The sequence below is a fragment of the Python bivittatus genome, unplaced genomic scaffold (genome assembly GCF_059951505.1).
Source record: "Python bivittatus isolate LINGU-HERP-01145 unplaced genomic scaffold, Pbiv_v1 ctg000080_np1212, whole genome shotgun sequence".
NCBI lineage: Eukaryota > Metazoa > Chordata > Lepidosauria > Squamata > Pythonidae > Python > Python bivittatus.
Window position 1 is genome coordinate 28,849,222 of NW_028277035.1, and position 14,478 is coordinate 28,863,699.

At 41.1% G+C, this 14,478-nt stretch overlaps 1 protein-coding gene across 1 annotated transcript in view; it reads right to left on the reverse strand.

The window, feature by feature from the left end:
* Window positions 1–14,478, reverse strand: part of SLC22A4 (solute carrier family 22 member 4) — a 59,387-nt gene that overhangs the window by 20,631 nt on the left and 24,278 nt on the right. The window contains exons 2-4 of the mRNA XM_088133733.1: window positions 13,247–13,350; window positions 10,123–10,277; window positions 361–532 (exon numbers count right to left, since the gene is read on the reverse strand). Of these exons, the coding sequence (XP_087989859.1) occupies window positions 361–532; window positions 10,123–10,277; window positions 13,247–13,350 (431 nt within the window). The remainder of the gene's footprint in view (window positions 1–360; window positions 533–10,122; window positions 10,278–13,246; window positions 13,351–14,478) is intronic.

A 14,478-nucleotide genomic window follows, 5' to 3' on the forward strand; every position in this document is an offset into this window, starting at 1 on the left:
GGAGGAAGTTTGAGCAGGAGAGCTCACCTTGCAACAGCTTATAAAAAAAATTTTTTTGAAGCTATTTTTCAAAAGTTGGAGCTTAGAATAACATAATCCAGAAAGAACCCGCACAGAGTAAGTCCTACAGAACTAGCCAAATTGGACTCAAAATAAAGACAATTTACCTGAAAAGAACATGTTTGACATTCAAAACAATCCCCTGCTCTTTGCAATCCAATGCCAAAGATGGGAAAATACATCTACGGCAACTGAAGGCTGTAAAACGCCCACCGGTTATATAGAAGTGCAGGGTGAAGGTTATCAGCTGCAGAGAGGACATCTCTGAAGCTGAACAACTTTCAGAACAGTTAAACTCACCACCACAGTGGAACGCAGCACACCCCAGGGACAGTAAGAGCCAGGAGCAGCATCCGCCATTCTCTGATGAAGTAAGCAAACAGTGGCAGCAACATGTAGCCAATTGCAAAAAATATGCAAACTCCTAACGTAGAGAATATAATACGAACTGATTTGCCAAGAATTTCTGTGCCTGTTTAAAACAAGGAGCGTGGTTAGCATTTAACTCTATTTTAAAATCTACCCAAAATATTTTATTGCATTTTGAAAAATAAATACAGTCTTTTAAATGGAGCCACGTCTCCTACAGTTTTTCAAGAGAGGCATGGCGCCAAGTTAGACTAAGCTTAAACATGACCAGCAGGGAATCCTGATGCATGATGTGTACTAATGTGTAATTTAAGGTGCAGGTTATGATATCTTTTGGAGAGAAATAAGATGGGTTATCGAAACACAGCCATGTCATTACTGAACGTATGTTTTAGTGTGCATAAGAATATTAAAATTGCTTTGGCTCGACCAGGTCAGTGGTTTAGTTAGCCCACTGTTACACTTCCAATAACCATTAGTTATAATTCTACATTGGAGGTAGGGAACCTGTAGTCTTCTGGAGACTCTTAGACTACAACATCCATAATTGCTGATTATTGACCATACTGACTGGGGTTGCCGGAAAGTGAAGTCCTACAACTGGAGTCTTTTCCTTTTTGAGGCAATCACAAGCAGAATCTGATGTTATTGCTAAATGTAATGGTTGAGGTGCTGGACTAGAAACCAAGAGACCAAGTCTTCTAGTCCTCTCTTAGGCATAGAAGCCAGCTGGGTGACTTTGACCCAGTCACTTTTTCTCAGCCCAACTGGTTTGTTGTGAGGAAAACAGGAGGAGGGAGCATTATGTGTATCACCTTAAGTTGCACAAAGTAAAAGTGGGATATATATCTAATAAACAAACAAACAAACAAACATCTAATTCAAGCACTAGCTTGCATAAATGGAGGGTTAAACTACTCATCCTAGCTAAGAATCAGCCCTGGATTAACCATTAAGCAAAGTAAGCATGTGCTTAGGACACCAAGGGAAGAGAAGCACCATAGAGTTTTACCCCCCAGCTATCATGCCCGTAGCTCTTTCACTGCTATACTTGACTTTGGTTTTCATCACTTACTGAGTCTTAATGTCTTGTCAGTTAAGAAGTGGAAGGGCCAAGGGGCACCACTGTTGAGCTGTGCTTAGGGCATCATTTGGCCTTAATCCACCCCTGCTAAGAATCACTGAGGGATCTATCTCTTATAAGTTGTGCTAAAAAACCCACAAACCACCAGTATCTAAATTAGTGGCCAAAAACTTACTTTGAAAAAAATTAAGTTAATGAATTAGGGATAGGAAAACTCCCTTTTCATTCACTCTAAATTATTTACAATTTTTAACAAACATGCTCTTTTTTGAGAATTATAGGTAGTCCCCAGGTTAAGAATGCCCAGTTTACGGATGACCCATAGTTAAGAATGGAGCCTATTGTAGCAAATTGTAGCAAAATCTGAGTTTAATATGCAATGGTTCAAGTTAATTACACAATACTAGTTATACAGTATTATACAGTAATACTGTTCCAGCTTACATACAAATTTGACTTAAGAACAGACCTTGGGAATGGAACTTGTTCTTAAATTGGGGACTGGCTGTATTGCTTTTATTTCCATGCACTTTAATGCATATTTTGATTTGATTAATTGATTAAAATGTATACTGTAGTTAGTCATCTTAAGATTTAATTAGAAGACCAGCAGGTTTTATCTGTAAACCACAACTGTGCAAAATAACAACCTCAACAACAATGTACTCAAATCTTTTCATACTTAAATCTATGTTCATATTCTCATATTCTAATTTGGGAAAAGAAACTAAGAAAGTGATATAAAAAACCCACAATGTAATGAAGAAGTATGTTTGTCCCCTTCCAAAGATTAATAAGAAAATGTCCATATCAGATTATTTCACAGAGATACCAAGTCAATGATTATATCTAAGCCATTATTAATAGTTGAGTTCTTTGAAGGAGAATGTTCTCTTGGACCAGTTGTTTACTGAATATTACAGAAGCAGTAAAACTTCTAAGTCACTAATAATTTACAGTATTTACGAACATAATCCCCATGGCTAGACCAGCAGTCTTTAATTTGGCATTAAAGACTATAATAATTTCTGGAATCTGATGATTTCTTGGAAAATCACTACTGAGCAATATAGTTTTCAGGTATGGTACAGGGTTAAAGAAATTGCTGTAATAAAGTTTATGAGCCAGTACAGTGTTAAATTTATGTTTTGATCCAAGTAAAAGAAAATGAAGGTAACAATTTTTCTATTGAACGACATGTACTGTATACCAAGGATTCCAGCCTTCTGAAAGTGGCATGATTTTCCTTATCTTTTACTGGCTTGTACTGAACTTGCTCTTGTTCCAGCATTACTTATCTCTCCATAGACGCACCTTCCTATAATCGCTGCTGCACCCTACTAGATAGCAATCACTGGTGACCCACGTATATGTACCACATACCAGCACACATGAGAGGTGCTGAGGCAAGCACTGTAAGGCATTATGTGGCTGATTATTATAAGGAAGGGTAGGGAAAATTATTATTAGGATGAGTTGTTTTCTTGGGATCTTACTCTATGTATGTATTTTCCCTTATCTGGGGAAAGAAGGAGCAGAGCATGGAACATCTGTTTGATGCTAATCAAGTGTTTTTGGGGTTGGCTTATTCTGGAGGAGCAGTTTTGCATGCTCTTCCCCCTTTGCTAGGGGGGTTAAGGAGAAGAATGCGCAGAACACAGCCTGTTTGCCCCTGCTAATCAAGGGATGGGAGAAGAGGACAAGAAGGTCCACTGAAAACATGGAAGCTATCTAAAGAGCCATAAAATATAATGGGAGGCAAGCCTATCTACTGACAATGCACAGTATAAATAAATTACAAATTAGTACAAAGTGCAAAATACAAATAAACAGCTAGTATCACCGAGACCTGGCTGGCACCAGAGGGGGGAGTAGCCCTCTTGGGATTGTGTCCAGCCGGGTTTAGGGTGTGGCACCAGCCGAGACCCCAGGGCAGGGGAGGGGGAGTGGCAGTAGTCATCAGGGAATCCCTATGGGCCTTCAGGGGCCCTGCTCCACAAGTTGCTGGATGTGAGACCCTGTTCCTGAGGTTGGGCACACGGGATCAGTTGGGAGTGCTGCTGGTGTACCAGCCTCCCTGCTGCATAGCAGCCTCCCTGCCTGAACTGCTGGAGGCCATCTCGGGGTTGGCAGTGGAGTTCCCCAGACTTATGGTCTTGGGGGACTTTAATCTGCCATCCCTGGGGTTGGCCTCAGAGGCGACTTGGGAGTTCATGGCTACCATGGCAGCCATGGGCCTATCCCAGGTCATCAATGGCCCAACTCGGGACAGTGGTCACACTCCAAACATGGTTTTCTTGTCGGAGCAGTGGCAGCGTGATCTGGTGGGGGATTTTACATTATCCCCCCTGTCATGGTCAGATCACTCCCTGGTGGCGGCAGGATTCTCCTATGCTGCCCCCCTCTGCAGGGAGGCGGGACCTATTCGAAAGGTCCGCCCCCGGCGACTGATGGACCCGGATGGGTTCCAAAGGGAGCTGGGGGTTGTTCCTGAGGCCTTGCTGCACGGCCCAGCGGAGGCTCTGGCCGCAGCCTGGAATAAGGAGGCGGCTGGGGCCTTGGACAGGATCGCGCCTGTGCATCCTCTCTTGGCCCATCACTCCCGGCGCTCCCCGTGGTTCACGGAGGAGTTGAGGGAGCTGAAAAGGGCTAAGAGACGGCTAGAGCGCCGCTGGCGGAAAACCCGGGACGAATCAGACCGAACACAGGTTAGAGCGGCTATTAAGGCCTACCTAGTGGCGGTAAGGGCGGCGAAACGTCAATATTTCTCCGCTCTTATTGCATCCTCAGAGTGTCGCCCTGCAGCCCTGTTTAGGGTCACCCGGGCCCTCCTGGGAAAAGGGGGGGCAGGGGACTACTTGCAGGGTCGTGCAGAGGAATTTGCTGAACACCTGATGGATAAAATTGCTCAGATCCGTTCTCAGTTGGAAGCCAAGCGTGGAGTAGGTCCAGAAGAGTTGACCGGGGAGCGTTCTTGCCCAGTTATCTGGGAGTGGTTTGATCCTGTTGTCCCTGAGGAAGTGGACAGGGTCCTTGGGGCTGTCAGCGCGACCACCTGTGATTTAGATCCGTGTCCCTCCTGGTTGGTTAGATCCACCAAGGAGGTGACCCTAGGGTGGGTCCTGGCGGTGGTTAATTCATCCTTGCAGGAGGGGGTGTTCCCGAAGCCTTTCAAAGAGGCTCTGGCCCGCCCTCTTCTCAAGAAACCGTCGCTAGACCCCACCCTCCTGGACAATTTTCGTCCAGTCTCCCATCTCCCCTTTTTAGGGAAGGTGGTAGAAAAGGTGGTCGTGCGGCAGCTTCAGAGGATCCTGGAGGAAACGGATTATCTGGACCCCTATCAGTCAGGATTCAGGCCTGGTTATGGGACAGAAACAGCATTGGTCGCACTTTTAGATGATCTCTGGCGAGAGCGGGATGGGGGTAGTGCATCCATCCTTGCTCTTCTTGACCTCTCGGCGGCTTTCGATACCATCGACCATGGTATCCTTTTGGGTCGGCTGCAGGAGTTGGGGTTGGGTGGCACAATGCTGTGCTGGTTCACCTCCTTTCTCCAAGGCCGAACCCAATCGGTGTTGATAGGGAGTGAGAAGTCCAGACCCTACTGTGTGGGGTGCCACAGGGGTCAGTGCTTTCACCGCTCCTATTTAATATCTACATGAAGCCGCTGGGTGAGATCATCCGGCACCATGGAGTGAGGTATCATCAGTATGCTGATGATACCCAACTATACATCTCCATCCCTGGTGCCTTAAATGATGCTGTGACTACCCTTTCGCGGTGCCTGGAGGCTGTGGGGGCCTGGATGGGGGACAACAGGCTTCAGCTGAACCCTGGTAAGACGGAGTGGCTGTGGATACGGGGAGCCTCAAGATCTAGGACTTTGTCATCTTTGGTTCTTGACGGGGTTGCACTACCCCAGACAGACCCGGTGCGTAATTTGGGGGTTCTCCTGGACTCACGACTCCTGTTCGAAGAGCAGGTGGCAGTCGTGGCCAGGAGGGCCTTTGCACAACTTCGTGTCGTGCAGCAGTTGCGCCCCTTCCTGGATCAGGGGGACCTCCGCACGGTCACTCATGCCCTGGTCACCTCTGGGTTGGACTACTGTAATGCGCTTTACATGGGGCTACCCTTGAAGAGTATCCGGAAGCTACAGCTGGTGCAGAATGCGGCGGCGTGGACAGTTCTTAATGCCCCTAGGAGGGCACATATAACACCGCTGTTGCGCGAGCTGCATTGGTTACCAGTTTGTTTCCGGGTCCAATTCAAGGTGTTGGTTATCACCTTTAAAGCACTTCATGGCACGGGACCAGGTTATCTGAGGAACCGCCTCGCCCTGGTCACTTCAGCCCGTCCCACTCGGTCAAGCAGAAGGGGCAGGTTGCAGACCCCACCGGTCAGGGAATTTCGATTGGTGGGGTCTAGCCAGAGAGCCTTTTCTGCTGTAGCGCCCGCCCTATGGAACATCCTGCCTCCTGAGGTCCGGTGTGCCCCCTCCCTCATGGCCTTCAGGAAAGGTATTAAATCCTGGCTTTGCCAGAAGGCCTGGGGGCCAGAGGGGGGCTCGCACCTGTGGAGATGGCTGGTGGGATGATGGGTTGCCCCCCCCCAGCATCTTACAGATTTTTATAGGGCCAAAATTAGAGGAGGTTTTTTACGGTATTTTAATATGTTTTTAAATTATTTATAGTTTTTAGCCATCTTGGAGAGAATTGTATTTCTTCGTTTTTATTGTGAGCCGCCCAGAGTCACCTGTGGGGGAGATGGGCGGCATACAAGCTGAATAAATAAATAAATAAATAAATAGTAAGAGTGAAGCCTAAAGAGAATGAAATGGGGCCCAGGGACAGAATTGGATTATATGATCTGGTTTATTTGGTTAGAGTTAGGGTTAGTGTTAGGATCCAGACAGGCACAGGACTGGCTTGCTCCAATGCAGGAATTAATCAAATTTAAAACGCTAAGCATTATAAACAGGAATTTTAACATTTTTCTTTAGGGTGACATACTAAATTTGGTTCCAATTGAGGCTCCCTATGGAATTAAACAGCCACTTAAATAACTGATTCCATTTTCTCCCACCATTATTTTGCTATTGGCTTTAGCTAGTTGATCTTGACTATTCCTTTTCTGTTACTCTTTACATCCTTTTTTACCTTTCCAGTCTCTGCCGTTCCTTTTTTTTTCCTCCCTGCCCAAGTAAAAGCATTCTCTACATCAGTTCTATACAGAACTACTGAATCTGAGCTGCAAAATCACACATCAGCTGCTAGATGGCAGCAAAGAGATACAATAAACTCTTCACCGCTGCTGCTATCTAGTGGTCATGTGTTTTGCAGTAGCCCTATCTGGTAGCCCTATCACTAGAACTAATGAGTTCTTGACACTTGCATGGGTCTCAAATAGTGCTTGTGTTAATAATGTTCTAAAGGAGAATTATGAAACTTAAGACAGATTTTTACTTAAAACATTCTTAAATGCAAATGTAAATGCACAGCCTGATTCTTCCAAGCTGTTTTCAAGTGTATAGATGCAGGTAGTCAGTGCTATAGGAATTTAGTTGGCAAGTGTAAATAGCAACAGGAGACATGGATTCTTTGTCTTTCTTGGGTGGCTGAAGTGAAAGAAATGTAATGAGAAAATCAAAGGGACTATCTGTGGCAGAATTTTAAAGAAACTACTGACAAGCGTTTTTTAGTGCATTTAAGCACAGAGCAGGAAAAACAGAATGACCTGAACACCAAAAGTGACCTGATTCATTTTCATTTGGAAGATGTTTAGTATTATTTTTGTAACACAATTTATTTCTCTTCTCTTCTGTAGTATAGGGTCATTCTAATCCTGAAAAACATAATTCTTGATACAGTCTGACAAAGAGGTGTTGCTTCTTCCAGGCAATAAATGCCGACAGAGTCCTAGCAATTCTCTGATGATTAGAATGTCCTGCAGCTGAACTGAACATTTTTTGAACCCTGGCTTCTACCAACAGAAACCAGTACCAACTCTGTGAGTTTACCACTAGCATATTTCCCCAGCTTCTTTCCTCTGTTCACTCTCAGCTGCAGTATTTGGGTTTTGATGCTATAATATTTAAGATAATCAAAACACAGATGAAAAATCCATGCAAGTGGGACTTGTTATTAAGAGAAATGTTTTTTTTACACAGTTTATTTGTTAAGTAGAGAACGAGGAACAGCTTAAACATATTTAAATCCACTGAGAACACTTAAAAAATGTCTCCAAATAGCTGCAACTGAATTAATTTTTACTTAGCCAAATATGGACAAAGTGTGTGAATATGTATATATTTTTAAAAGGTGCTAAAATTTCCTTTAATGTTTTTGTTCATTTTGTAAAAATATTCTGGAAACGTTCACATTTCCTTTTCTTTCCAATCTCTTCCTGTGGAAAAAATAGTGCACCGCAGTTCAAGGAAATACAATTTTGCACACATTGGAAAAAGAACAAACAATCACCAATTCTCCCTTTCTATATTATACAGTCCATAATGTATCAGACAAGTACATTCTATGCTTTTATTTCTGCCAAAGATTCTAAAATACAAGGGAGAAAAAACATATTAAAAACATGGCATGTTTAAATCAATAACTAGGAAGACTATGACCAAGTTCATAAGGCCAATACTGTTTAGAATTAAAAACTATTCTCAAACAACAATAATCTGCACTTCCAAATAACCCAGTGTGAGGGCAACCACTTGTAAACAGCCACAGTCTGGTACCACTTGCAAGTACTTCATACAAAGACTTAATCTGCATAGTAAGCCATTGACTTCACTGTCCTCCCTTCGCCTCCTCCCTGGCTTATTTGCCCCATCATTTTAATGGTTACAGAATTCTGTAGAACTTCATGAATAGGGTTGGCACCTTGTAAGTAAATATTTATAGCTTAAAATACATAAACAAGAAGGGAAAAAGCTGATTTTTAAAAAACATTGTCTCATTCAAATTTTCCAGGCGCAACTAGTTTTCAAAGGCACAGTATCTTAAAAATAAATTAAAATTAATGAATTTAATTAATGACCAAATTGTTACTTTTTTTTAAAAAAAGTGCTTCTGCTGAGATTCAATGTATTAATGACAATGAAAAAAAAATCTGTTGCATTATCTTGACAACTAGGCTTAAATCCTAAACTTAGAGAATTAAGTATGTATGTCTGATGAGGAAACATAATTTCATTAATGTTCCCAGCTGTAATTTTCCTCCTACTCCACTAAGTGGTGATGACTTTGTTTTCTATGCAAATGAGCAACAAAATAAATATCACTGCTCTTTATTCTTTGATTGTAAATACTGCCATTATAACAAGGACAGATTAATATTCTTTATTTCCATTAATTCCCTTTCTGAAGCATTAGCATTCAACATGATAAATTTGGTAATCCTTGGTAGTCACCGGGTGGCTGAGACCACTAAAAATAGCACTGCCACATATAATCCATAAAGAATCAGTAAAGAAAAAGCTGTAGTAAAATTAGTGAGCCAAGCCAACTCACGAGAGCATGTTTGATCCAGCTATAACAGCAAGAAATTAACTCCCTATCTGAACATGAAACTTTTAGATACCTCTGAACTCATAAGCCACCCAGGAGTCAAATAACTACCATCAAGCTCTAGGAGGAAACAATCTGAAGCTGGTGGCCTGCATAGAGCTTGGTATGATGTTATGTAGGTCTACCAGTATGATGTAGATGGGCTTTACCTAAGACAACATGGATATGCTAATAACTGACATAAAACATAATGATTTAAAGAAGCAAGCTGCCCTAACTCCTTACTAAGTAGTGGATTGCTGACTTAAAAGTTAGTCTCTTGGCAGTCTTAAATATCATACCAGCAAAGCATGAATTTTCTAACTATGGTTCTGAACACTGGAAGATGGAAGTTCCCACATCTATCAGCTGTTCCCAGTTCATGTTATTCAAGATTTGGGGGCCTAACTGGAAGAAAGCATGACAAAGTGGCTAAGGGAGTTCAGGGGGATCCTCCCACTCTATGCTAAAAAATGCCTCCTCTCCTACTCAGCCTGCTCACCCATTCTCTAAATCAGTGCTTCTCAACCTTAGCAATTTGAAAATGTGTGGACGTCAATTCTCAGAATTTCCCAATCCATCTTCCAAGTTGCTACGGTTGAGAAACACTGCTCTAAATACTCCCTCTGTTTTCCTTGTGAAGCAAGTTCTGGCTTCTGATGAATTAATGAAGGTTTCAGAATAGATAATGAATTTCACTTCTGTAACAATCTGAAGTCAATTATTGAAATATCCATGTTTGTCCAGAAAGCTACATTAAATCTCAAAAACAATATATCCTTACAGTGGGAATGGGCCATTTAAGTCACTGAATCAGCTAGCTAAATTGACAGAAAGTATTTTGTTTCACTTGGCAAATTTTCTTCTTCTATACAACTTCCAGATTTTTTCAGCTTCCACAAATTCTTAACCTTTCTTTTAATTTAGCTATTTTTCTTAAATATAGTTTCACTACTTATGGGTGAGAATATTTTAAGCATGGACTTGTTTGTTAAATGTGATTGCTTTGATATATTGAAACAGGCAAGTAAAGTTTAAGAGTGAAAATAATCTTACCTAATATGAAGGCCACAACGTAATTTGAAATCTGCCCCATGCCAACTATAAGAAAAAGCACTGTGAACATTTCCCAGCTGGTTGAGAAGATCTGGAGGAAGCTGAAACCTGTCTGTACACCCATGGTTGCAAACAGAATAGCCTTTCTGCCAAACCTTTTAGGGGAAAAGAAGAACAAGCAAGTAAAAAGATTGTAAATGAAATCACAATACAATTGTTGGCTTCTAGGGAGACTTAACAGGTCCACCCAATCTCCCCTTTATTTTCAGTAGACCTCAAAGAGACTGTCATATGAACAGATTTCTGCTTTAGCAACAGAATTTTCCATGTTCTCTATTCCTGAATTACCCAACTCTAGTTTGGGTATTCTACTCCATTCTCCAGAGTCACCTGGAACAAATGCAAAAGAGTACAGTGGGGAAGGAGAATTCTGCTAATCAGATAAGGGGAAAAACTAATTCAAGTTGAAAACAATCTGTGGCTAGAATCTTATGTACTTTGGATCCAGCTGCTAATTGGATCTGTAATGTGGGTCTGGTAACAGCAGATTGAGATGCAAATTAAAATGGTAATCTACCCATTATGTTCACCAAACTAAAACAAAAAAAACATGGAAACACAAACTTAACAACCTGATGCATACATACAAATATTTCTGGATGGCTCAGTATTACTCTATCTAATGTGAAAGAAACTCAAGAGTAGCAAAATACTCAGCTAGTATCATGTGATAACATTAACTCATAAAAATTGGCTTGTCTTTCTCAGTAATGTATTGGGATGAACACATGGTGGCAGTATGTCGCCTTCACTGTTTACATGACTGGTTCCCTTTGTGGAGGGTTCAGTCATCCAGCATTTCCAACAGTCAGCCAATCTAACCTGCAGAAGTATTATACTGGAACTCCCATCTCCATGCTGGAGGGGAATGATGAGAGCTGTAGTTCATCACTTCCGATGAGACTAGGTTAGAACAGACTGCTCTGTGCTAGGCAGTCTTACAAAGGACTGATTGGAACTTAGAAATAAATAGCATATAATAGTTGGTTTAGATTCAGAACTGCACAAAACTGATTGTCCCCTCCACCAGAAACCTAAGGGGAAAACTACATATCCCATTCAAATAAATGCACTAAAGTCCCAAAGGAGACCAGGATTTGTGCAACGAGGGAAAGGCTAAGTATCCTTCTTTTTGGTCATCTGGGGGAGATGAGCAGCATACAAATTTAATCAATCAATCAATCCAAAATCAGTATTCCAAGATTGCTCTTCAATCAGAACAAAAACATCAGAAATGTTTAGTGCTTTTTTATCCACACAGCTTCCCTATAAAAAGTGACAAGCACAGGGTGAAAAACCTCTGACAGTGGCCTAGTACAATATCTTTTATTTGATCTTAATTGCTAGTACTAATATTGAAATGCATGCATTTATATTTTCTATTTTTCACAGGAGCACATATATCTCATACAGATATACAGCAACATATGTCACACTCATAGATGTGTGGACTGCAACAGATTCAGGTGCATATGTAGTTCAGTTATTTACTAACCAACAGTACTGTGCAAAAGTTTTAGGCAGGGGTGAAAAAATGCTGTAAAGTAAGAATGCTTTCAAAAATATATATTGTAATTGTTTATGTTTATCAATTTACAAAATGCAAAGTGAGCGAATAGAAGAGAAATCTAAATTAAATCAATGTTTGGTGTGACTATCCTTTGGCTTCAAACCAGCATCAATTCTTACACTTGCACACTTTGTACAATTGCCCAAAGTCAGGGATCCTGTAGGATTAGGGTCAGGTGTATGATTAACCAATTATACCAAGCAGGTGCTAATTATCAGTTTCATATGTAGGTTGAAACAGTCATTAACTGAAACAGAAACAGTTGTGTAGGAGGCTTGAAACTGAGTGAGGAACAGCCAAACTCTGCTACTAAGGTGAGGTTGTGGAGGACAGTTTCATGTCACAGGTCATACACCATGGCAAGACTGAGCACAGCAACAAGAAACAAGCTAGTTAGACTGCATCAGCAAGGTCTCTCCCAGGCAAAAATTTCAAAGCAAACTGGGGTTTCAAGATGTGCTGTTCAAGCTCTTTTGAAGAAGCACAAAGAAATGGGCAACGTTGAGGACTGTAGATGCAGTGCCATGGAAACTTAATGCAGCAGATGAAAGACACATGCTTACTTCCCTTTGACATCGGAAGATGTCCAGCAGTGCCATCAGCACAGAACTGGTGGAAACCAGTGGGACCCAGGTACACCCACCTACTGTCCAGAGAAGTCTGGCCAGAAGTGGTCTTCATGGAAGAATTGCGGCCAAAAAGTCATACCTCCGATGTGGAAACAAGGCTAAGTGACTCAAATATGCATGAAAACATAGGAACTGGGGTGCAGAAAAATGGAGTTGGAGATTTGGTCAGGATCAATGGTGTCCTCAATGCTGAGAAATACAGGCAGATACTTATCCATCATGCCATACCATCAGGAAGGCATGTGATTGGCCCCAAATTTATTCTGCAGCAGCACAATGACCTCAAACATACAGCTAATATCATTAAGAACTATCTTCAGTGTAAAGAAGAACAAGGAGTTCTGGAAGTGATGGTTTGGCCCCCACAGAGCCCTGATCTCAACATCATCCAGTCTGTCTGGGATTACATGACGAGACAGAAGGATTTGAGGCAGCCTACATCCACAGGAGATCTGTGGTTAGTTCTCCAAAATGTTTGGAACAACCTACCTGCCGAGTTCCTTCAAAAACTGTGAGCAAGTGTACCCACAGAAGAATTGATGCTGTTTTGAAGGCAAAGGGTGGTCACGCCAAATATTGATTTGATTTGGGTTTTTCTTCTGTTAGCTCGCTTTGCAAATTGATAAACATAAACAATTACAATATATATTTTTGAAAGCATTCTTACTTTACAGCATTTTTTAACACCTGCCTAAAACTTTTGCACAGTGCTGTATATTCCCATGAATGTTTGATTTCAGTTCATATTTTCAAAGCTGGAATTAACCATCAAATTAAGCATGATTCTGCATCCTCTAAAGAGCACTACAAAAATATGTTTAAAACCCACACCCGAAAAAACTGTTTTTAAGTATGTGTACTTTACTTGTCTGAGAGTTGTCCAGATATAAAAGATCCAAGCAGCACACCCACAAAGAACAAAGATGTAGTTAGGGGAGCTTTCCAGTCATTGTCACATACGAGATTCCACTGTAAGAAAACAAAACAAACTTAATGTCATTTTGCAATGATTTAAACTTTTTAATAAGTACAATAATGGAGTATGAATTGGCAGTAGGAAACTATGAAAAATGATAAAAAATTATTAAATTAATTAAAATTGTTCAACAAATAAAAAGATAACACTGAACAAATAAACATATCATTTAATGTATAAAGCTGTGGCTTATGATTCATCTTAAAATGAATAATTTCACAGCCTCTTCAGTTTTATAATCAGCACCTAAATATTTTAAAAAATGAGTTCCTTATTAAAAATCATTTGTCTGTTTACAGGCAATCATCTGTGAAGATGAAATCAATATTTCAGTAATCTAGGCCAAATGTATTTCAGTAAAATAAAGTAAGCAGAGAATTGCCAACATGCAAATTTACTCCCATAGAGCTTGGATTACAACCTTATGTGAATCCTATTTGCAGAATACATACAGCTGGAAATATCAACCAGAGGTCAAATCACTTAGAGCACAGTGGAAAATAATCACTCCCTTCTATTTTGTCCTGTTTAGATATTTTACCTACAGTGCTTTCTACAGATGCAAGAAAAAGTAAAAGAGCGAAGAGAGGAAACAGGAGGAAAAGTTTGGGTTTGTTTCTCATTTCCACAACCTGACCCCACCCCAGATTTAAGATTAAAACTAAAAAGAAACCAGAAATGTAATCAGAATAAATATGTATCCTATCTATTAATCTACTGCAGTCTATATCTGATTTCAGGATGGGGGAATCAACCAAAAGCAAAGAAGGGCAGCGTCTCACTTATTAATTCTCACACTGGCTGGGCCAATGTAAAATTGTTTAAAATAAGCTCCTCATCGCCCATTTGTTAATCCATCTGGGCTAGCGGATGCAGTAGAGTAGTCTCTTACATGACAGGCATGGATTTCACATTCATGTTCTATAAACCTAACATGGAGCCATTTGTGAAGAAAGAATGTGTAAGGGCAGCAAGTGTTAAGCAGTCCCTGTCTCTCCTGACAAGTCTCTCCTTAAGCTGAAATCAACTCAATAAACTGCATGAAAACATCCTAACATTGGGAGGGTGGGGACTGACTCCTCTTATTTGTAGCTTGTGTGTGTCTATGTATACACACACAC